The sequence below is a fragment of the Xiphias gladius genome, chromosome 24 (genome assembly GCF_016859285.1).
Source record: "Xiphias gladius isolate SHS-SW01 ecotype Sanya breed wild chromosome 24, ASM1685928v1, whole genome shotgun sequence".
NCBI classification, from domain to species: Eukaryota; Metazoa; Chordata; class Actinopteri; order Istiophoriformes; family Xiphiidae; genus Xiphias; species Xiphias gladius.
In genome coordinates, this window is record NC_053423.1 from 14,568,722 (window position 1) to 14,593,636 (window position 24,915).

General features: G+C 40.2%; 1 protein-coding gene across 4 annotated transcripts; it reads right to left on the reverse strand.

Annotated features, from left to right (window-relative positions):
- Positions 1 to 956: 956 nt before the first annotated feature.
- grhl2b (grainyhead-like transcription factor 2b) lies at positions 957 to 20,391 on the reverse strand. Of its 4 annotated transcripts, none has more exons than XM_040121686.1 (16): positions 20,232 to 20,391; positions 17,970 to 18,159; positions 17,408 to 17,475; positions 15,602 to 15,965; positions 14,685 to 14,743; positions 14,219 to 14,375; positions 13,071 to 13,182; positions 8,409 to 8,503; positions 5,473 to 5,631; positions 4,182 to 4,239; positions 3,849 to 3,988; positions 3,543 to 3,580; positions 3,291 to 3,382; positions 2,176 to 2,261; positions 2,015 to 2,079; positions 957 to 1,895 (listed from the first exon to the last, which is right to left on the reverse strand). In XM_040121686.1, exons 1-16 carry the CDS (start codon positions 20,249 to 20,251, stop codon positions 1,781 to 1,783), a joined length of 1,818 nt encoding a protein of 605 aa, XP_039977620.1. In that variant the 5' UTR covers positions 20,252 to 20,391; the 3' UTR covers positions 957 to 1,780. The 4 variants fall into 4 exon arrangements, with proteins under 4 accessions (XP_039977620.1, XP_039977622.1, XP_039977621.1 ...); XM_040121688.1 differs by lacking the exon at positions 20,232 to 20,391 and adding an exon at positions 18,974 to 19,011; XM_040121687.1 differs by lacking the exon at positions 20,232 to 20,391 and adding an exon at positions 18,605 to 18,775.
- Positions 20,392 to 24,915: the final 4,524 nt, after the last annotated feature.

The following is a 24,915-nucleotide window of genomic DNA, read 5'->3' on the forward strand; positions in this document are numbered from 1 at the left end:
TTTCCATTTAGCATCATTGTGTGTTCAATATTTCACTTTCTCCAAGACTTTGGTTTCTGACCATATATCCAAGGCAAAAATAAAGACATTTCCATCAGCCTCAGCTCTAGTCTAGTGCTGTTTATCAAATGTTAGCATGCAAGCACGCCAAACTAAGCCATGTTTGGTGAAACCTGAGGCGAGAATCTTTTTGACATCTGTTTTTACAATATAAAAATATACCTTTTTAGAAATGTAGAATTTGACTAAAAACTGTATCTAAAAATTACTCCAAAATAACGCTGAAAACCAGACCACAGCCAACTAGACAGCTAAAACAAGAGAGTTACTGCTATACCAACTCAAAGTTAGCTGAGGAGATAGCCACTGCTAGCTCTTGAGCTCTCTTTCTATTTGGAAAATATCTTATTTGATGAATTGACATTGAGGTAATTCAGTTTGAAAACCCACATAACTAATGGAACAGTAACTAAATTTCTATCTAAAGAAACCCCAGATAAAGAAATTTGGCTAATAGATATCTAGCCTAGCTTAGCAGAGTATAGCAGTAATTAACCGAGATGTCAGCTTTTGTCACTGCAATAAAATTCATATTATATGGTGTAGTTTAGTTGCCTTAAAATGCACAAAATGAAGGCATTACAAACTTTGTATACGTTACAGTTTGTTAGCTAGCCTGAAAACTTAAAACCCCCTTTTTTTTCCCTTATTTTCATTGTGTCTGTAGTTACTGCTCTATGCTGTTGTGGGGCTGTATACCTGCATAAAATCAGTACATTAAGTGTTAGCCCCAAGAAACCTGTGCCTTTTATATAAACTCACAACCCCTTGCAACGCTTTACACTGATAACCTTGTTTTACCAAAAAACGCAATCTATGTTAATATCTTTATTCATTTTTCAACACAGCCAAGGACAAGAGACATACACAACAACCAAGTGCCATTTCTCACTCCTCAGAAGTTGTATACAGTATTTATGTTATTTTTTTTCTTTTGGGACTCATTACCAGGTCATTTAAATCTCAACATATACAAACGTTGGCTATTTGTTGATATGTGTATATTACAACAGGGCTGAAAAATAGAGAGAAGCCATTTAAAAAATTCCTTGAGTAGTCTGTAAGGTGACAACTATGGGAAAAGTCACTGAAATGTAAAGTACTTGAAATTCTTGGAAAAATTGCAAAAGAAATTCAAATGATCAAATAAATCATTAAAAGCATTAATAAATAATAATATGTTTAACAAAAGCAAAGGCTGACATGCAAAGAAGTTGCTAAGTTACTTAGGACCAACTAATTCAAGCTGTGGCTACATACAGCACATCAGGCATTTCACGAGGCTACTCCTGATGTGTTATTTGGCAAAAACACAAAAACAGACTGTACAGAATGAAAATAAACATACACATTTTTTTTATACAATAAAAATATTCAGAAAAAGTGGAGGACATGGATCTGTGCTCCATCATTTCACCTTACAACACAGAGTATGAGTACAATGCCGAAGTAAAAAGAACCAGTTCATAAAAAATTCTATAATGTCCTCGTTTTATTTACATCATCATCCTCCTCCTGCACAGAAAATACAACTTGCTTCATTGTGTAACAGTGTCGGAGACTGATCAGGCGTGTCTTAGAGCAACAGCACCAATGGACCGTCTCCAGTGTCAATCAGCTTATCAGCCAGTCAATAGCAGCCTCGTAGATTTCAGCCAACCAGCAGTCACAGCGTCTCTTTTGTCTTATCCTGCAGTCCTTCGGGTCGGCTGGCGAGCCGTCAGATCTCTGTCAGCGTGATCTTGTAGGTGTCTGCGTGACTCTCGATGTTGAGGATGAAAGTGTCTTCGTTGGAGTAATGCTCGATGATGTTATCGTCCATGTTCACCAGGATCCTGACACAAAACACAAAAGACACTTAGTGTTTCAGATATGCATAATTGAAAGCTCCTAAAGCTCTATAATCTGCTTGCATGAAACTGGGAAATGAAAGTTATGTATTTATTCCACTCACCCTTTTTTACTTTTCTTGTGCACTTTGGCTATTCTCTCCGTGGGCACGCCGTACTTCTCTGATATCTACGAATTTCAAATGAAAACAGTATGTAAACAGGTGCTCTGCTAGACTGTGCTCTTGACACCTCTCTCAGATGTTAACGGAAAGGCGTCACTCACAGCATCCATCAGGCCTCTGAGCGTGGGAGACTTCAGCATCAGAGCGTCAAACACCTCGTCAGTCTCCTTTCTTACGTACAACAGCACTGCAGAGAAAGGAGGAATGAATATAAGCCTTTTATGTTAGCTATAATACTAGTTTATGTAATTCATACACCTGTGTTCTGAGCAAAGACTGTATTGTGCAAGTTTGAAGAGAGACATGAATATTAATCTCTGGTGACACAAAATGTTAGGCTTTTCTTAGGGTATTTGTCACATTCGTGGTTTAAAGAATGTGGATTTGTTCTGTAACGCTGGTTACTTATAAATGTTTATTCTCATTATTGAGTAATATTTCGATTTTTATTTTCTTTAAATTGATTAGGCATAAACTTATTTGTCATTACTTCTGGACGTATATAACATCACAAGTTATCAGAGTTGAACTATTAAAATTAAACTGAAATTGTCAACTATTGTGAAAACTGAAAACTTTTTGTCATGAGGCAAAATGCCAAACATTCACTGTTTCCAGCATCTCAAATGTGATGATTTGTGCCCCCCCCCCTTAAAAAAAAAAACAACTGTAAATTGAGGGTTTTTTTTTTTTTTGACAGTTGTTGACAGTTTGTTTTGACAGTTGATCTGAAAAAAAAAATTATTACAACACCTAGGTTTTGGACAGTTGCAATCGGCGTTGTTGCCTTTTTTCTGATACTTTATAGACTGAATTAATCTAAGAAATAATCCATGATTCTATGATAAATCCATCTGCTACGGAAGAATCAATCAAAAGCTCCAGAACAGCGACTAAATGTACCTTATAGGGAGACTGTTTTGTCTCACATGTGAGACGCTATGAGCAGAATGTGTTTGCTATTTTATTCGGATACATCATCATAATCACCAGAATTTGTCCCTTTATCAGGCCTGATTTGTTATAAATAGTGTTAATAAACTACCATTTCACTACTCTAACATCATCCCTTATTTCAAATCAGACTGAGGCAGATATTTCTCAGCTCTGAGTCCAGCTCTTCTTGGACTGAGTCATTTCTTGAGGCTCACAGAAGAAGATAAAAGTGGGAGGAAAAAAAAAAAATAAGCGCGCGAAGGGAAGAGGAAGCCTGTACCTCTCTTGTGCGTCTCCTCTTTGATCTGTTTGTGAGGTGACGGACACAGATCTTCATCTGACGGCCTAAACATCCTCTTCACCAGCACACTCCTGAAAGCACACAAAAACATATGCATTCTCTTTGCATTTGTGGTGACGTGTGCTTCCTCTGGATGAGGTCGGTATCTGTACCTGCGTTCCATTTGCATACTTTATATTTGTATGACCTGATGTAAATGAAAATGCGCATTTCCTGTTGATGCACACTCACCCCTCTCTCTCAATATCCTCCGTGTTGAAGGTAAACACCTGGACATGAATCAAATAGAACACAAAAGAACTTCATTTTAAGCACAAGTGAAAAAGTCAGTACAATATTTAATAGGCAATGACAAATTCTTGCGCAATTTATGTTTTTGGTCATGACAGAAGGAAAGCAAGAGTCAGCACTAATGAATGGTTTCCGAAACCAGAAAAACTTGTTCAGTGTTCTGATCTGGAGCTGAAATGCAGCCATCAGGTCATCCTGATACTGAACTGAGGCTGCACTGACGTTACGTGTGCGAAAGTGATCTACCTGTCCGGCCCTCTGCAGGTTGCCAAAGTGAACGTCAGGGATGAAAAGGACGGGCTGAGCCTCCAGGTCGGTCATGGTCTTGAAGTAGGTGGTGTCGGACTTTTTGGGAACAGTTATCACACCTACACCTCCATCCTTCCCTGGAGAGGAATGGGAAAAAAGGATTTAGCAAAAAGAATGGATAGATTTTTACAGAAAAAGGAGAAAAAAAAGTGTTTAACGAGCAGCATGATTTCATGTAAACAAGAGAGCTTTTTCCGCCTCTCTCGACCTCAAACTGCACCCCAGACCTATAGTTCTCTCTGATTTTGATAAAAAACTAAATTCTCAAACCTTTTGACTTCTTGCGGAAAAGTTTTCTCTCCTCATCCCTTATTTTCCGCTCTGCTCCCTGAGAAAAAAACAGAAGAAATACTGTGGAAATGGTATGGGCCTCCTCTAAAGACACTAGTCCCCTGACAAAATAAGCCTGAGCGGGAGAGAGAGAGAGAGAGAGACTTGAAAGTTTTGTTTTCATGAATAGAAATGACCTGCACACAGTGGGCACAGTGGATGGTGTGTACCGCATATGCTCATGTGTGTCTCACTGTGCAGGTGAGACCACTAGAGGGAGGACTGATGTCACTGTTAAACTCCCTCACTCCACCTCCTGCTCTGCATACTCTGCATTCAAACACACGGTGTATGACACATTCACAATACAAACCAGAGCATTTACACGGCCTATTTTAGGGGCAAGATCCCACAAGCTCAACACATTATCGAAACGTTAAAAATAAAAAATAAAAAACACCCACTTCACAAATTCACCTCAGTGTCATATGGACTGACACAAATCCAATAGCTAAAACAAGACAATCATTAAGAATTTGACAGCAGCGAATCAATGTTCAAATCTGTGATATGAAAATGCAAAGGGCATTTCTCACTGTTTTCTGACATTTTACAGACCCAACAATGAATCGAGAGAATAAGCATCGCATTAACTGATATGAAAATAAATCATTTTACACGAGAGTGGTTGAAAAAGTCCCAACCAGAGCTGAAACAATCGGTCACATTAGTCAACAGACACTTAGCATGCAACTGATAATCAGCAACTGGTAATCGATCGGTCGTTTTTAGTGATTTTTTTAAAGCAAAAATGCCGTACGTCAACAGGTTCCAGCTTCTCGACTGTGAGGGATCGCTGCTTTTCTTCGTCGTATGTGATTGGAAACTGAATATCTTTGACCTTGATGGTCAAATCAAACATTCCAGTGCACCACCACCTTGAGCAGTGGGGAAATTATAACAAACGTTTTTTCGTTTTTTTTCTTCTTCTTCTGTTTTCTGGCATTTTTTACATGAAACAATGAATCAGTTTATCGAGGAATAAATTGGCAGATTAATTGGTAATATAATCTTTAAATGCGGCCCTTTTCACAACTGAGCAATGTTCCTCCTATAAGATGAAACTTTTTCACAATGACAAGAGGGAGCAACAACTCTCACCGCTGTAAAGGCCAAAAATGTTGACTGATTTGCAAATGATACCCCTCAATGGACATTCCATAACTGACAAAATGATGAACCTGTTCCAGACCGGATCCTTAGAGCTAATGTGGAGGAAGCGATTTCTCACCTTGTCACAGAAGACCTTGATCTGTGAGTACGCCCTGTGCAGCGGCTTGTTGCTGCGGTTGTTGTAGCTGTATGTGTCGATCTGGATCATCAGAGGAAGACCCTTCACCCCTTTCTGAGAGGAGAAGTCCGTACTCAGACAGTTGACTGTGATGAAAATCTGCCGGGGAAACACAGAGATTGGGGGAAGCGGTTACAGACTCCGATTTAAACTGTGAATATGAATTTAGTGAGTGGTTTTTTTTTTTCCCCTTTAGCTTGCCTGTGTGAATGAAAAATATTTGGTTTAGAAGAATATTTTCATTCTTTACCCGGCAATTTAACACATCAAAACCTCCACACCATCACAACAACTGACAAATGCAAACGGACGCTGGTCCTTGAACAACGTGGCTCTGAAATAGCTGAATCTGTTTGAACCTTTTTCTGCTTATTTGTGGCTGAAGAATGGCTTTTCATTTTTAAAACATCAATGGTTACTTAATTCAGAGACACAGGACGCTTCATCTGAAAATTCCGTGCTGCAACCTTTAAAGTCCGTATTTCAAGACATAACACTTGATGAATACTTTCTCCGAGGTCATAGTCCAAATAAAAAATGTCCATGGAGAGGATTGTCATTCATTCCAGGTATTTTGGACACTGTGTCTGGAGTCCCTTTGGAGTATTTCAAATGTATGTTTTCAATGCTTTGAGCAGCACAAACAAAATTCCTTTCATCTCTGTTGCATTTGGCTGGTGGCAGATTTTTAGATATCTAAAAATCCTTGGTAGATAGATATCAAAATTACGTATAACTGCATGGTTACATAGCTCTAGGGCTAAAAGAGAATATGTTTCCTGTGAGTTAATTTCCTTGCGATTTTTGTGTGAACTGATCCTTCGATAAACTTGCAACCACTGCTAACATTTGCTACGTCTTGTAACATAGCAGGTATGTGTTTCTGCATCTCTTCTCCCTCTTCTGCCCTCAAGACATCTCAACACGTATCACTGTCTGTCTGGTTTTGTTTTTGAATATTAATGTGCTCTACAATACAAGTCAAGGAGGTTGGTCATTAACTTGAAATCTAAAATCTGGGGATATAATCTAACCCTGTTCAGAAGAGAATTCCTTCCTGTTTATTAACGCTGATATGTACACGTTGCCACTATTTTTATAATATGTTGTATCTCTCTAGGGAATATACAGTTATTTACACCCCTTTATTTGCCTTATCAAGCACAGGTGTGGTCTATTTGATGACACTGTGAGCTCTAGGATTACCTTTGTACAAAGATTTTCCCCGATGAAGGGCTAGTGACGGAAAGCTTGACTTTATCATTTATTTTACAGGTCTTTCTTTCTCCATATCTGATTCTTTTGGCCTTCTTGAAACTCTAAACCTCAGCCAAGACATATACGTATCTCCACCACCTACCACTCATTTGACTAAGTTGACCCGACGTGGGAAGATGATGTGGGCACAAAAATCACTGATGATGAATGGGAGAGTATGATTACTGTAGTACACTCTTCCTCTATATGAACACGACGCAGTGTACTCCAACGCAAAATTCTGTTTATACCAGTGCCAAATTAGCAAAAATATTTCCCAGTCATGAACTACAACTATTACTCCCAGTCGACTTATGTGAGTTTTGGTGTTCCCCATGAAGATAACCTCTCCCTCTCTGGTTTATATGTATGTTTTTTTGAGAGTGGTAAAAGTAAAGCAAAAAAGTAGATAACATTTTTTGAAAAGTGTCTCCCAGGTGGTGCCTTCATGTCACCTCTTTAACAGTCCTCAAAGAATAAAAAAATAAAAAATACCTCACAAACATGTACCATCAAAATAAACACGGATCATAGAACTTGTAGTATATACGATGGGTGGATATAGTTGTCTTGACCACATTATGTGCACTTTCTGAAAAAAAAATGTTCCTTGAAAACTGAAGTCTTATTTACGTCACAGGTATATATAACTCGTCAAGAAGTACTACTTTTCCCACAAGTTATCATTAGTTCTAAAAAAAAAAAAAAAGACATGACATTTACCCAAAACAAACATGAACTATCTCTTTCAGGTATCCTATTTATTTTGACACTTGGCCAACTTCTAGTTTTCATTTGTAGAAATTCAATAAGACGTTTTAAGCAACTCTAGACCGACAATGGGGGAAGCATGAACACAAAACTACCCGGTTGTCACACCTGTTCATGCACTGCAACAGGTACATTCAAGCTCAATAGTCTCACAGATTAAGGGAAAGAGAGGGAACGATTTAGAGGGAAAGAGTCAATATTGGCCAAGAGAAGTGTGCTTGGATTTCCTCCAGCAACGTCTTTGTCTCTGGGATGCTAATACAATGAAAGAGCCACATAACACATACACACACATGGACTGACTCACACACGCACAGAGTCACTTGCATTCACACAGAAATGAGGGCAAAACAAACAACAGAGGGTGGGGACCGGGATTGGTGTGTGTTGGCCCTTGGGGGGGGGGGGCCTCTGGAGTTCAAACAGTGACGGGGCACCATTTAAGGAGTGGCCAAAAAGGAGTGGGCTACACAAACACATAGAAGACAAACAGGGGACAAGTACACAACACTGCCCAGAAGTTTTATGACAGACAGTGGAAAACATGAGATTTGAGGCGAAGGAAGTGCTCTCAGCTTTCAATTCTTCTGTTGTGATAACATTCTGATGATTTAATCCACCTCTCTTTCAGTAAGCCCTTGAGTGTCTGTGTTGTTTACAGGTTAGGAGCTTGCATCATAGTCAAAAGCCAGTTAATTTGTCAAGTGAGTGCAAAGAACCAGTCCCGCTGCTTTTTTCACAACACACCTCCTGAGAGAGTAAACCGGTTCCTGGGAAAGTTACAATGACATTTATTTCCTGAAAAAAATATAAATAAAAATAAATAAATAAATATTTGTGTTTTGTACCTTGGCCTCTTCATTCACATCCCAGGTGAAGGAGATGGCGTTGTAGGCAATTTCTTCGATGTTGCCAATAGTGTTGAAGCTCTCCTTGTAATCAGCTGTGAGGACAAACAGGGACATGGTTTATTTCTGTGATCAGAAAAACCTCTGAAATGAAAAAAAAAAAAAAAAAAAAAAAAAATTTCTCAAAATGTATCTAAAAATGTATTTTAAAAATTATTTAAAATTTAATTTAATTTATGTTATATTTTGCAATTTTGGAAGATATCTGATATCACAAATTGGTAAATAAATGACACAAGCCAGTAGCTATTGTTTGTTAAGATAAGCAATCAACAGGCACGCTTCAAATTTATAAGATAAAACCTTATCTGCTTGAGCAAACAAACTCTCAGGCTTCAAAGGCAGCGGGAGGAAACACAGGAGGCTATTTGGCTCAGAGGGCCGTATTAAAAGCCATTCAGATGAGAGCAATGGCTGGGTATTGTTGACCTGTGTGACTGCAAACTGGAGGGTCTTTAAAAATAAGCGGGTCAAGTACACCGGTACACTGTGGAAAAGGCTCTATGTGCATTGTGATTTTACTTTCATGAAAAGAAATCCAATGGAGTATGCAGTGACTGAGAGAATTAAAATGACCCAAAGAACATTACGTCACTTTAAGGGTGAATTTACGTGTGTTCTTTCTGACTAAAGGATTTCTTCCATACTCTGCATTTTCGGCATATCTGATGACCAATTGTTTAATTTAAACTTTGTATAACTCCTTGGATAAACAAAAAATGGGAGAAGTTGAAGTGGAAAGCAGGACTTGCTCAATTCCTGAAAAATTGAGAAGAAGCTACAGTAAAAGGTTTTCCCTCATCTTTAGAAGATCTATATTTGTCAAAAAACATTTTTAAGCAACAGTAGTATTTGTTACTGAGAACGTAAGATTAAGAATCTGATTTAGACCAGTGGTCTTCAAATAATAGCCCAAGAGTCTAAAGGTTTTTAAGCTGATTTAAAAAATAAGGCATGTGATGTTTTATGTTTTTTCCAAAATTACCACAGCTCCAAATGTGTATTAATCCGTGGCTTCAAATAGTCCCCAACAAATTAACTTTTCATTCCTGGTTGATTAGCTTTTGCTAAAAACTAAAGTGCCCAGCTATTTTTGGAAAACGCTTAGTCTTTTTAAAAATTAAACCATATAAATGTGAGCCACTCTCATAAATGTATGTCCTTGGTAGAAAGGGGCTTGTGATTCGGTGCCACAGACATAAAAGTAGTTGTTTGCTGTAGTCTTTCCTGAGATTTATTCACAAGAAGAGAAATAACATTTTAAACCAGCTGTACCCTTCAGCTGATGACTGCAGGTGAAGAGATTCATGAAATCAACTACTGTATTTTTAATTTGAAACTAAAATCTGTATAAGAGATGCTGATGGGATGAGATACAGACATGATCTGGGCTGAGCAGTTCTGCTGGTCACATCTCAGAGCATCTTCCACTGATGTCTGACCTCCTCCATCATCCTAACCACCACTGCAGTGACACTTCCTGGTTCTTTAGCAGGCGCACAAGGCAGCAGGACAGGCAGCGACATGCCTATCTGCCAGTTACCCCTGTTAAATAACTCCATTCAAATGATCCATTCATGACCCCCCCCCCCTCCAACTTGCCTGATAAACCCTCCACCGCTATTCAAATCAGCTCTCTGGACAGCTTCAGGTTACAGGCTGCATCCAGCCACAGCCCTATCTGGCTGAGAGGAGCAGGGTGGAGGGCGGTCTGTCATTTGACCTATGGAGCTGTTTGAATTCACATCCTCCATCGTAATGCTACACACACACATAAATAAATTAGTGCTGAAATAATGGTGATAACTGATTAATCTTTTTTTAAAGAAAAATTTAAAAAAATTCTCTGGTTCAGGATTCTGATATGTGAATATTTGCTTTGTTTTCTATGATATTTAACCTTTTACTTCGGGTTTTGGATTGTTGCTCGTACAAACCAACAACTGAAATATGACAGCTTGGCTTTGAGAAATTGTGATGGGCATTTTTCAAACCCATTATTCCATTATTTGAGGACATAATTAACAGATTAATGAATAATCACATGATGGTAAATTGCAGCCCAAATATTCAAGGTGCTATATGTAAGTATTTTGGCAATCAGCTAATAATAACAGCTAATAATGTTGCGAGTTCAGCATCGAACATTCCTTTACGTGCTACCTCTTCATCCTCTCATGTTGGACTGAGGGCAGACTCGACACTTTAGTGACTCTCAATCGAAAACTAGTATTACAAGACAGGCCAGGGCTAGCTGGTTAGCATGCTAACTTCTGTAGAAGAAAAGAAGTGATACAAATAGAAGCAAAAAAAGAATTAACACTGGCGTTCCTCTAGACTGGTAACTAAACAGCTGTTAATGCTAACATTGGCTATGTAGCCATAGCAAAAACTTACAAAGAGCAACTTGAATGATGAACACATAAACATAGGAACAAAGCTATCAAGATGACATATGTGAGTTCTCCGTCCCCAATTAGAAGACTTCTTAAGTATTTTTGTCACGTTAAGCAGTTTCTCAGCATCCTCGTTTGCACTTCACCTTAGACTATCACTTTGTACATGCAGAAAATATGTGCATACCTATGCTAAGGTAGATATCTGTGTGTGCACGTGGATGATGGGAACATTTTTTAGCCCTGAGTCACGCTGTGGATCCACCCTGTCTATCTACTATCTATGGCACATACACACAAATAAACACACACCCGCAAACACATACTCATTACACTGGCAAATGCCAAAAGGAACCATGCTGAAAAAGATAACACACTTCCTCTTAACAGGAATAAGTGACAGTTATATGGAAAAGTTATCAAGAAATATGTTTCATCTTCAAATCATGTGGATGCCATTTGACAGCAAATGCTTTGATTCAAGAATCAGCTACTTGCAGTTTATCAGAAAGCCTTAAGTACTTTATATTTTATTATGTGCCATATACTTAGAGTGTGTTTGCATTTTCTAGCATAGTGGTTCCCAACATTTTTTTTGCTTGTTATCCTTTGAATTAATGGGCTGACAGAAATATGCTTATGCACTTTTTTTTGCAGAGAGTTAGAGGAAAAGGTCGATACAACTCTCATCTCTGTACGCTAAATATTAGGCTACAGCCAGGAGACGGTTACCTTAGCTTAGCACAAAGACTGCAGGGGGAAACAGATAGCATGGCTCTGTCTAAAGGTAAAACCTATCAGCATCTCTAAAGCTCACTCATTTACGTGTTATATATCTTGTTAGTTTAATCTGTACAAAAAACAAACTGTTAAAATGGAAATTTGTGGTTTTATGGGTCATTATGTGCTGTACTATTTCTTATTATGTTTAAGTAGTGAGCTTTACAGAGCCAGGCTAGCCGTTCAGTAGCTTCCAATCTTCATGCTAGGCTAAGCTAACCATCTCCTTTCTCTAGCTCCATATTTACCATATAAACATGAGAGCGGTATCAATCATTCAGCTCTCAGCAAATAAGCATATTTTCCAAAATGATAAACTATTCCTTTAAGGAACAACAGACAAAAAAGTTTGGGAACCACGAAAATGCACCCAAAAGCAAACCATTTAAAAAAGGAGCTACATAAGAGTTATCAATCACTACATTAGAATTTTAAAGGAACAAAGGAAAGATTAGAAAAAAGTCCATCAAATAAAAAACAGTTTTGTAAAATTAAGATTTTTTTTGGTTTTTTTTCTGATTTCCTACTACAGCAGCCATTTCACAATCTTAAATTCATCTTTTGACACCCAGGTTGATAACAACTGTTCCATCAGATATAAAGATGTGTTAGGTTGACTGGATTTGTCTTGGTTCATGTAAATATAGAAATTAAGATGGAGATCTAAATTGTGCAAGAGTTACTTTCAACAGACCAAGACCAGCCACGGTAACAGTGTGGCTAGCATTCCTCTCCCTGTCCCAACAAGCTGTGTATAGGTGTGTGTGTATGTGTCTCCCATCGGCCCGATTCTCCGACATACCTCTGAATCTCTGCCTCTGTTAGCAGGCCCAAGCTTGTCAATTACAAACCGTCTACAAGCTTCTCACACACACTCATTCCACAAGGCGTAGAAAAGATCAGTTCACATTCAAATCCATCAATCGAAAAATACCAGCAGACCAAAGGCCAAAAATGTTAAGATACAAGATGAAGCTGCAGATTGACACAAGTACACCCGTGGGAAATGCTGCAAGAGAGCAATTTTGCCATGTTGTCTTGGATTAGCAAGGTTTTTTTTTCCACAGTGTTTTGCTCAATCTTCCAGGCTATGCAGAGGAGTTTAGAGGATTTACTTTTTTTGTCCCAACAACACCTAGACATTAAGAGATTCAGGTATGTGTGTAGGACGGCCAAGCCGCCTGTCTGATGGTGGAACGATGGTGGGCAGCTGAACAGCCTCAGGCGAACAGTTGGGTGGGGGCTTGTTTGCTCTTAGTTTGGTCATACCTTGTTTATTATCTGATTACATTCCAGCATTTGCAACAACACAAATCTGTCACTGCCTTTTTTTTCATGTGTTTTCATTCATTAATTCAACTGTTCTGTTAACTTTTCTGTTGTTAACATGCAAACGTGGAAAGAGCGGGGGCAATAAAAGTTTTACCGATGTCTAGGACTCTCTGTTTGGCCGTGTGCTGCCGCGAGTGCCAGTACTTCCAGTATTTCAGCTGCTCGTCGCGGTTCTTGTCCTCACTGAAGACCACCATGATCACGCTCTGAAAACAGTAAAATTAGAGTGAAATAAGTCAAGATGAATCTCAACCAAATGTTGATCAAGTTTGAGGGTCAAGATGCTGCAGTTGAACCAATGCTTGTATGTGGGACTAACAGGTTAGCGTCAAATCCTATCACATTCCTGTCTCTTCTACATTTCTTCCAGTTCCATGTTATTACAACTTGGGTCTTACTTGCATACTTTTGGCCGCTGTTTCTATCAGTAATTATAAGATTAAAATCATCAACTTCATTGCTTGAGTCTGGGAATGCAGCAATATTGCTAAATAGAAGTCTGATTAGGCAAGAAACATGAACACTTAGACAATTGGGTGTTAAACCATCCCCAACCATAGTCAGACTTATTTGGAAAAAAACCAAAGACTAATAATAAAATTATTACATAAACAGACTGACTCATCATTCTTTATGTAGTTGTGTGAATGAAAAATAAGACTCATTTAATAATATAGTGTAGTAGTCCTTTAGTTTATTCGTCCTATCAGCCAGTTTACAGTCTTAATTAAGAAGACTGAAGATTGAAGAAGACTAAGGGATTGCAGACTTTTTTGGCCCAAAATTCAAGTTCAAAAACAAGTTATAAACACCACGCTCACATATTATCACTTTATAAAGTTGATAGGGCAAAACTGTTAGCTAGCAGTCGCTTATTTAAACATTCAGCAGATACACAGCAACATTACCATTCATCTGAAGTTGTTTGTCTCGACCTGATGAATGTAAATTCAATATTCAATCTCTTTAAGCTCAGTTTTTGGTCTCCACCAACTCCTCTAGGGAAATGTCTGGCCTCTTTAGCTGCTAAACGCACCACTATGTTCACCAGCTAGTCACTTACTCTGTCTGTCTGCTATTTGGTGCTGAGCTGGCTTATTTATGTGTAAAATATCAACTAGAGCTAAAACTGTGACTGACTGGAGGCATGAAAAAGCAACAAAATGATAAATCTCACAGAACTACTGGCAAATGGAAAATAAAGTAGAGGGAAAAGAAGTGAGACGGAAATGATCCGCTCACCCGGACTTTGCTGATCGGGTGACGGAGGCGATTGTTGGCGCTGAGCTCATTGAGTGTCACAGCGTAGAACTGGCCTTTGTTCAGGTAGGTCATTGGGCCCTCACCCTGCTTCTGACGCAGTGAACGAGTGGCATCCAGCGTATACCGGAAACTGTCACTGCACACACAGACATAAACACACACACACACACACACACACACACACACACACACACACACACACACACACACACACACACACACACACACACACACACACACACACACAGAGAATGATATGTGATTAGAAATAACAAGGTAGGATAGGGGTACAACAACACACAATTTTGCATTCCTTTCTGGATCACTCCTTTCTAAGTGTTTTGAGTTCAAATTGGCACATAACTAGATATTTACACTGCAACATATATTGATCATTGTGCTGTACTGACAAAAAAACTAAGTCATTGTATTCTAAGTGACTTACACTCTCTCCTGATGAAACAACAAGTCATCGGTAGCCAGAGAGGAAGGTGTGTGGTACTTCTGTTGAGAATACAAATAAAAAAAAAAAACACCCACACAGAAAGAGTACATTATTTGGGCACAATGTCAAGTTAATTTAGCCTGAGAGGAACTGGTTAAACAATGTTTTACATGAGAAAAAAAACACCAGCATGTTCAGCAGCAGTATTCTCATAAATACAGATCAGAATGATGGCAATGGAGTTCTCAAGTTAACAAAACAAACCCAACAACCACCTGTAGATTCTTGTTCAGGTAATAAACCTCTGGACTATGAATCATATTTAAACATCTATCTGTCTTCACGTAGCATGAAACAACAACTCCACCCACCACATACTGCTACAGATCATCACCTTTTGACATTCAATCAGGTAGTGCTGTAATTTCTTTTTTTTTTTTTGGTGCTCATCAATCTGTGTTTGTACAAAATGAGTCTCTATAACCAAAACTGCATCAACCTAAGCTATCTATTTATAGTATTATAGTGTGCATAGTTTGACAGTTATCTGCAGAAATAAAATAAAAGGCGAATTGGACTTTGAAATGCACAGAACAATGGCTATTTTCAACAGTAACGGTGTGTTTTGGGGCAGTGACAACCAAACTTTTTCGCTTGTTTCCCCATAGCAATGTCTATGTATGACCTCTTGTCACAATTTTAATGTCTATGAGTTGTGGCCAGTTAAGAAAAAAGTCTTCTTAAAGTTCTTAAATTGCTCAATTTTAATACATTTTGTAGGCCTGAGAGGGTAAAACTATCCAGTATTTAATGGGAATAGAGGTCCCACTGCCAGGTTTGGAACCACCATTTTAGGGTGTGTTTTACCTTTACAGTAGTAACACAGTGTCTATTCAGATGCTGCCGTCTTTTCTCACCCCATCTCTCTCGTCTTCATACGGGCTGTCAGGTGGACTCTGCTGGTCTTCTCTAACATACGAGGTGTGACTGACAGTGGTCACCTCATACGGACTCTGTTCGTAGATCACCCTCGACGACTCTTCTCCTTCCACCCTGTAGTGAAGCCCCGGTCCCGTCGTGAAAACGGACGTGTACACCTCAGCCTTCACCACGGCCCCTGACCCTGCACCGGACCCTGTTGAGCTGTTGAACTGCTCCCGTTTGGTCTCCTGGTGCTCCGTGTTCAGTGAAAGGTTGACGGGGACAGATTTGAGGACCTGAACACGGTTGTCGACTGTCTCCACCTCGCTTTGGCTGCTGGGGTTGCTGGGCAACGTCGATCTGCAAAAACAAATTGATTAAAAAGGATGTGCCTCTGCAATTTGTGTTTTTGTCTTTTTTGAATGGGTGTAATCCAGTTTGCATATTGGATAAATTTCAAGCTAGTGCTGGTTTTCAGGCTGTGAAAACCACTGAGCAAAGAGATGTGAACAAGTAAGTGGTGAATTACTTCAATAAACTACTTCTGGAAGTAAATATAAGCTTTGATGGATGTCAATAACTGACATCTATCAAAGCTTTCTCTTCTACCTCACCATAAAAATGATTAGCAACATACTACAGATCAATAGAAAACTGTAAACAGTAATACTAGTATCATGTAAATGATATTTTACAGCCAATATTTGGGTGTGATTTTTCAGTCTTTTTACTTTCTTATTACACTTAATACACTTGAAGGATCAAGTCTGCAATTTTTTGTGTTTTTCTTGCTGTCAACAAATCCCATTCAAAGACCAAAACCAGCGATGTATTAATCCTACAAAAAACTGTTGCCTGTGTAGCCAAGGCCTGATATACGGTAGTTAACTCCTCTGTGTCAGTGATGTCTGTTATTGTCCAAAAATGATTAAAAACACATCAGTGAGTCACATCATTGGACTGGGTGACACATTCCTTCATTACCACAAACATGGGCACTGCACCTTACTTTGAGTCAATCCCACACACACCATCCTGCTGCTGTAAATACTCACCTGTGCTACAAATGTGTATTAATCCGCAACTGAAAATAGTCCCCCCCCAAAAAGCACCAATTAGTCCTGTTTGAATAATGTTTGCTAAAAACTACTGTGCCCTGCTTCTGTTTAGGAAATCACTACAACTGCTACTACTTATGGCTGAGTGATACCGAGTAGGGAAGTCAGACAAGACATTGCTGGTTTTGGTCTTCTTCTCAGACAGAGAACTGGATTTCTGCTGGAATTCTCCTATTTCGACCTGGAAATGGGACGATGTTTCGATTATTACAGATTAGTTTTTTTCTTATCCAACAGCAGAGACACATTATATCATGAAATCTTCTTTCAATTATTTTTCTTTTTTTCCACAGCGACCGAGACGTATTTACTGGACTCGGTCCAGCCTGCACTTCTTTCATTCAGCATCAGTGCTTCACGTGAAACAAAACTCACTCATCTGTGATATTTGCCCACATACTTATTCAAAGTGCTTGTCTCTTATCACTATTAGCTTGGGCATGTAGTTATTTATCACGTTATGGAAACTGTGTTTAGCTCTTTAACATGAAAAACTGGAAGCTTTTCATGTTAAATTGTTTTATATAATCCTATTAACCACGAGTGAAACATAAAATACTACAGTTATTGAGCCCAAAGATTTAACTCCAAACACTGCTGGACAGGTCTGTAAGCATTTTTCTCTGTCTTTGTCTGTACATGTGCAACCTTGACTGAGACAATGAGAGACCCAAATTCACTGACCTCTTCTCCTGTTCATCTGTAATTTCAACAACTTTGGGAACTGGCAGGAGCCTCTTTTCTTTAGGCACCTGAAAGGAAAAAAAAAGGAGGACGTCATACATGTATGTTGGTCGACATCATTCAAAACTCAAAGGGGAACTATGTCTTCCAGCTTTCATTTAACATTTTTCTCTTCATTGGTGACAAGATTTCAGAAAGTCAGAACATATTCACCAGGTGATTAATGCATCATGTTTGATGAAACGGTTCGAGAGACATGCTGTGCCATACACTATTAACGTCCAAGTGTTTGGAGCATCCAACTTCAACTTTTAAAGCTCTTACTTAAAATTCAAGTAAATCTTTGAACATGGTTCACTTAATCTTCTTTAAATTAAAAATTAAACTTTAACAATGTTGCTTCTTTATACATAATAAGCCACAGAAAACCATATACTCTGTGTTCATATCAACTGCACCTGAATATTATCAGCACTGTCTTCCTCACCGATATAACCATTTAAGCTATGAATTTGTTTGTCTTTCTTGCATCACAAAAGAAGATTCGACCATGCTTCCGAACCTTGTAGTAGTCGTAGAGCAGGCCCAGGGCGTTGGCGCTGTCCTCGTCCCCGTTGATGCTCATCATGGCTTTGGTGGCGGCTGTCAGCGGGTTCTCCAGGTACGACCTCCATGCCTCATCCTCGCTGGTGTAAGCCCGCCGCACAGCGGGGAAGGAGCTCTCGTTGGGGACCACCACCACCAGACGCTTACTGACAGACACGCACAAAGACAATGCAAAAAAAAAAACATCTGGATTCAAAATTGAATAAGTGTAAACAGATTTGATTATTTAATCTACTGGTTTTAGCTCATCAAAAGCAAGATTTTATCACTTTCCACTTTTTTCCTACTACTTAAAATGAGTAATTTTTGGCTTGCTGATTAAAAAAAACTTTGAATTCTGTAGTCAAAACTTTAAGATCTGGCCATCTGTCATTATTTTGGACCTTTCCTATGTTAAAGAAAAAACACTGCTCATGAAACATTGCAGCTGGAGCGTGTTCCATGCCTGTCTTGTGCACGGGTGGTTCTCTTTGCTCTGTAAGCCCACTTAAGTTCAGATCACAGACCAGTCAAACACACCGTGTTGCCACAACATCTCTTTGATCTGAGCCCATCACGGGAGGGGCTCTGAATGTGTCAACTTGCACTTACGAAACGTTGTACAACAAACGACATCAGTGTAATGTCACGCCGTTATGAAAACAAATCCGTCGTAACAGCAGTCAGTGATTATGCCGCACAGTCTCGTACAGGTTCATTTTACTTTCAGTGTTTCTTTTTGTTTTTGTTTGCAACACGGTGCGTGAGGAAAACTGACGCCGTTTGCTTGATATCAACCGGAAGTATTCGCCGGGAATATTTTCAAAGCTGTGCAGTCGCCTCGGAAATTAAAATAACAGATTTCCAACTAATTTGTCTCACTAGTGTGGTTTTCCTCTAATTGACATAAACCGCCGCCCCTGCCAGCTCTACCTGCCAAGTGCAACACATTTGCCCCGCCCCCGACCTCCGAGGTCATACCGATGCAAACCGTCACAGAAATCGAGAGAGGTAATGGTAGAAACGCGGCGGCGGCGGCGGCGGTCAGACAGCACCGGGGCTGAGTCTGCTCCACCGCGGCTTTGGACGCCTTGCTTCTGTGAGCGCCGATCCCGCCGGGCAAAGGGGACACCCGGGGCGGTTATGTGGACGATCCCAGCAGCTCTGCTCCGGGTGGATTTGGCCGAATGTTCCCACCGTGTCACAGCAGGCACCTGTTGTTCCCGCCGCAGCGCCGGTGCAGGACGCATGCAACAGCGCGCATGTAGACACGTAGAGATATTTAGTTACTATACATCTAAATACACACAACCGTACTGATGCCACAGCTACTACTAATAATAATAATAATAATAAAATAATAAGCGAGCATAACGTCAGCAAGCACTTCCCCATTTCAAAACTAATCCAGGTAATTGCCATCATTCATTTAACTCAGTTATTCCCATTTATAATTGTACTATGATAATCCGAAAGTACCTTTTAAAAATGTTTAAATTATTGCTGAGATTTGGTCAAACTAAAAGTCACCGGATCGTCTTAACATTTTGAGATTTTTGTCAGCCGAGGCACGCGCTGCTATTTCAGGTATTTAACAAGGTTCAAAACGAAAAAATCCAAGTAGAATACAAATATCGTTTCTAGAAAATTAAGCTAGTGACGAGCGGCTTAGTTGCTATAACTTTTTATAAAGCCTACACATAAAGGCGCTGCTAGTGTTACAAAACAACACCGTAGGCCAACAGGCTGCACAAGCCGTCCTCTCCCGCAAGGTCCATCGCACACTGCACAGCCTGAACTATGAACAATGCAATGCAATGCAAAGGTAGGGCTAAAGCTATTTTAATTCAAAATAATGCGAGGTGTTTTTTTTGTTTTGTTTTGTTTTGAAATCCAGTCCTTGCACTTTGAAGTCACTCAAAAATGGCGAATTCTTCCCTAACGAAATCCACGGCGCCAAGTGTTGTTTCTCCACTTTTTCCTCCTCTTGGGCTTGTGAGAGTTTTAATATTTTTCCCTAAATTATCCAAAAATAAACGTAACCAGGGAGTGAGCCCTGCTTTTGTTTTCATCCACAAAACAAACCGATTCCGATTTTAAAACCTTTTTTTTTTTTTAAAAAGAAAAAAAAATTTCATTTGATTAAAGACTCTAAAGAGAAAAAAAAACCCTTGAAAAAGTTTTTCCCCCCTTCAAGTTGAAATCATCAGAGATCCTCTCCGCCGGCTCGATCACTTACTTGTCTGTCTCCTGTGACATATTTTGCTTCCTCTACGATTCTTCCTTGTGAAACTGGACTTTCAAGTCGGAGCAGGTAATAGGGTGAGTGACTTGCCAGAAGTTGGGCTACAGGTAAGTCGACTTTTCTCGCCCCGCTTCTTTTCTCCCTGCCCCTCTCCCGGACTCTCTCTCTCCCCCGCTCCACCTGGCAGGTAAAGCCCCTTTTGTCCTCCAACAGCCGGTGACTCTGCTCGTCTTGTCTCCAGTTTGCACGGAGATTACGACAAATATCAACATATCCCGCTGCCGCGCATTCAATTATTTGCCTTGGCTTGCTTTAATGGCAGCGGGTCAACTTTGCGCTGAAATTCTTTCGCCGTGAAAGGATCGCGAGGGCGAGGGCGAGTCCGGCGCCGATTGGCCGCTGCTGAGCGGAGCGGGGCTCCGATTGGCCGCTGCGTCAGCGAGGCAGGTGGAGGGCCCACCTCACCTGCGAGCGAGCGAGCGGACGGCAGGCGCCGCCGCGACACAGAAAACAGGGAAACGCGGGCAACTGTTGAGGTTTTACGTTCAGAAAAGACGCGCTTCTGAGCCTTCAGGTTTGATTTTTATTCGAGGCAATTAGACATTGATAAAAACAAGGAGGGTTCAAAGTTTTTTGACTCGGTGGCGGAATGGAAGGACTTGATGCATGACCGCACAGCCACAGACTGGCGCACGCATCCACAGGTCTTCTGACATCCACTGATTTAACCTTTTCCCCTCTTCATTTTAATAATGACTTGTGTCTGTATCTGTGTGTGTGTGTGTGTGTGTGTGTGTGTGTGTGTGTGTGTGTGTGTGTGTGTGTGTATGTCTTTGTTGCAGGTAATCTCAGGGCAGACAGGAGGCAGGGAGAAGCCCTGTCATTAGCTGACACAATGCCATTGTCCTCTTAATGAAGCCATTGTATGAGGAGAGCCCAGTGTTTGGGATTGCCCTGCCAGAGCAAACAGTGTGCATGTGTGTGTGTGTGTGTGTGTGTGTCTCATACAATGCTGGGGCACAACAATTTGTGACTACTGACCCTTAACACTCCTTATTTTATCCCGTTTTGTTGTTTTTAATCATTGTTATAGATAGATGGAATGATTAGATAGAGAGACAGATAGATAGATGTACGTCAGGAAAACGTTGAGGTACATGTACATTACTGGAGTATTTCCATTTTATGCCACTCTACATTTCTACTCCACTATATTTATCTGAGAGCTGTAGTCACATGTTACTTTTCAGATTAAGATTTTATATTTCAAAAAAAAATTACATTATGAAATGCAATGTATTATTAAAGATTAAACCATTGCTTTCCAGACTTTGTGGCTTGTGATTCCTTTAAAAAATTGTGTCTGGTTGGGGCTCCTTGTCACATTTCAGATGTCAATGAGTTGTTAGCAGATTTTCTGTCTAAACTCCTGTGACTGGTTTAATTTTAATAAGGTCCAAATGGGTATCCAATACTTTGCAAAACAGCAATGAATGAGAAAAAAATAAGAATTTTTGTAGTAGAACTTCTTCTTTTTCTTGTTTCCTCTCCCTTTAGTCATCTCAGATTAATCTTGTGACCCTTTGTAGGGGCCAGGGACCACTGGACTAAAATACCTAGCAGTTAAAGCTACTTTACACCTCAACCAACTACAACAATAAAATGCCACTTATGCATAGTTGTGTTAGTATCAACAATCTACTAATGTAAAATATGATAAATATATCAGCGCCTTTTTTCCTGAGGATTGAGTACTTTTACTTTTGATACATTAAGTACATTTTGCTGTTCTTTTACTTTATTATGATTTCGAATTCAGGAATTCATACATATCGGTATTTTTACTTAAGTAAAAGATCGTAGTACCTCTTCCGCCACACCTGCGTTTCACAGAGGTACATACCCTCAGTGCAGACAAGATAAATTCCTCCTCAGTTTGATTTTGTCTGGACTTTGAGAAACGGTTGGGATGCAGTTTCCAAACTGGTTTTATGAAGGTGTTTGCGTAACAAAACGCGGGCTTTTTGCTTAAGAATGCTCTCAGGCGCCCTTATATGGAAATCGTAAAATTATGATTCAGATTCAGTTTAACTGTCAGTGGAGTTGTTTGTGCCTGTGTGTGTGAGGAGCAAGTGTGTGTTTGCGTGCCCTGCGGATGATTGCCACTATCCTCCCTTGTCTAATTTGTTTTACGGAGCACCTGGGCCTTTGCTGTGCTCTCTCTATGTATGAGTGTGCTTAAATGGAACTGCTAGATAAATACAGGTGGGGTCCTTTTCTTCTCACAACACACAGATAGAGAAAGGAGCCAGAGGGAGGAAAGACAGGGAAACAGAAGACTAGAAAAGGTAGAAAAATGAATGAAAGATGAATAGCTGATGAATTCCAAGCATATTTCCATTCAGCTTTATTACAACTTTTTCCAGCGGACACGGCTGCATTACTGAATGGGCCTACCTGTGCCCGGAGCCTTTTTTTGAAATAATTGTTAACATTTACCGTTGAAAAGTCACACAACAAACAGACACAAAACTACCCCAAAAAAGTTCTTCTGTGTTTTGCTTTTGTCTCATAACCTGTCCGTGCTCATGAATTCCACTCAACTCCACTCAAAAAAACAAAGTGAGAAGTATGTTTCGCTTGCCTTAATCAAAATATTGGTTATGTGTAAGCTTTTCTCTTATCTGCACCTTTCCTTACATGACTTCTGCCTGCTGGAATGTCTGCCATGTGGCACTTTGACAGCTGAAATAGTGCGAGAGCTACCGCACAAGCTGCCACAAGCAGGCATGGGCACGACTGGAAAGTCAGGGGCTGAGAGAGAGCCACAGAATACCTTCCTCTGTGTGTGTGTGTGTCTCTGTGTGTGTGTGTGTGTGTGTGTGTGTGTGTGTGTGTGTGTGTGTGTGTGTGTGTGTGTGTGTGTGTGTGTGTGTGTGTCAAGGTAAGAAATTAACTTTTTTTCCCCCTGAAGGCATGGTTCGCCCTCTTGATGTAATTTCTTGGGGCTTCTCGGGGTCAGTATTAATGAAACAATGAACAAATGCAAAGAAACACCCAGACTGTTGCATTGAGTTTGCTTTTAACTTTTTCCTCCCTCAGAGGAGAGGTCAAATGCTGAGATTTGTGTGATATAGGTGGTTTAACTTTTAATTTAATTTCTTTTATCTTTCCCAAAATACACAGTAAAAACAGTACTGTTATATGCTTCAACAAACGGTGTGTGTGTGTGTGTCTGTGTGTGTGTGTGTGTGTGTGTGTGTGTGTGTGTGTGTGTGTGTGTGTGTGTGTGTGTGTGTGTGTCAGTGTGTGTGTGCTATACATGTCAATCAAGTCACATGGCCTCCAAAGGTAGGAGTGAAAGTTACCACCAGCATGTGGGTGTGTTGTGACTGTTTTGTGGCTTGTGTGTACAGTCCGACTGGTCTGGCAACATTGTGGCATGTCACGGTGGTGCAGCAGCAAAACCTGTTGGTTTGGGGGAGAAAAAAAGGTGTGTGTGGGGGGGTGCGTGGGGAGGGGTTGCTGAGAGAGGAAGTGGCTAATGGGGAAGATGAAACCCAACTTCCTCTTCCCTCAACAGCCTCCAGAGAAAGAAGGAGGTCACACTAACCCCTGGCAGCCACTGTTTCTCCTTTGCCAGACCAAATTCTGAGGGGGCAGAGCAATTCGGAATAACTGTCTTTACGCTGAATTCCATCTTCAGAAATCTTTCCTGACCCTGGCTTAACGTCTTGAAAAAGTCACTGACCTCAGTTTTGTGGTCATGTAGAAAGTGCAGTGCAAGAGCTAAAAGATTAAAAAAACAAAACAGAAAAAAACTTGTCTGAGCCCAAAATGAACCTGAAAGCCCTTGTGGTGGGAGGAAAACACCGAAATGGGGGAAAAAAAATCTCAGGCTGTCTGCGGCAAACCCCTGCTTATTCATACGCACAATGGACAACCAGATAATATTCTCCTCTCCTATTGAAGAGCTGACACCTGGAAGATTTGCTTTCACACAGGCCCTAAGGCTGGACAACCCCACCCCAAACCTAAGCTAGCAAGTCCCTGCACAACAACCTCCAGGGTGGGGGAACTTGAGCAATGTGTGGCTTTTGTCATTTCCCCCTCCTCTTCTTTCTCTTACTTTTTGCCCCCTTCTGAAAGCATAATCACATCCCTCTCTCTGGAGAGATACCCCCCCCCCCCCCCTCCTTCACAAAAGACTCAAAGGATTGTCTCTCTTTTCTTATGATGAGAAAAAAAAACAGCAGGAAGGTTGAGAGGGGTGGGGGGGGCACAATGGCTGGCTGGAGACTTTTCTCACAATGATAAGATTTCTCTCAAGAAAGTCATGACACCTTACTGTCAGGAAGATTTTCAACAGATGGGAGTGCTGCTGTTCCTGTAAGTGAATAAAAATAGACACACACACACACACACACACACTGCTTTCTGGAATTCTGTTTACTTTGACTGAGTTATTCTTTCTGAAAAGGACAAATAAACTAAGGCATCTCACCACTAGATTTAATAAAAACTGATTTCATTATGGTCTCCATAGATGGACTGATACTTTGGACTCATGCGGGCCTGTGTTTCCATCATGTGAGACCTGGAGTTGATGTTCATTTACATATTAGCTGAATTTAGTCAAATACTGAGCAGAGGTGAACAGCACCACTGTTCCCGTAGG

Excerpts from the sequence above, each read along its gene's own strand:
- grhl2b (XM_040121685.1), bottom strand. The coding sequence starts at position 18,567 with ATGGGCTCAGATCAAAGAGATGTTGTGGCAACACG. Across the intron at positions 15,966-17,407 it reads ACAGATGAACAGGAGAAGAG|ATCGACGTTGCCCAGCAACC; the intron begins GTCAGTGAATTT and ends TTGTTTTTGCAG. Across the intron at positions 13,183-14,218 it reads ACCCGATCAGCAAAGTCCGG|AGCGTGATCATGGTGGTCTT; the intron begins GTGAGCGGATCA and ends TACTGTTTTCAG.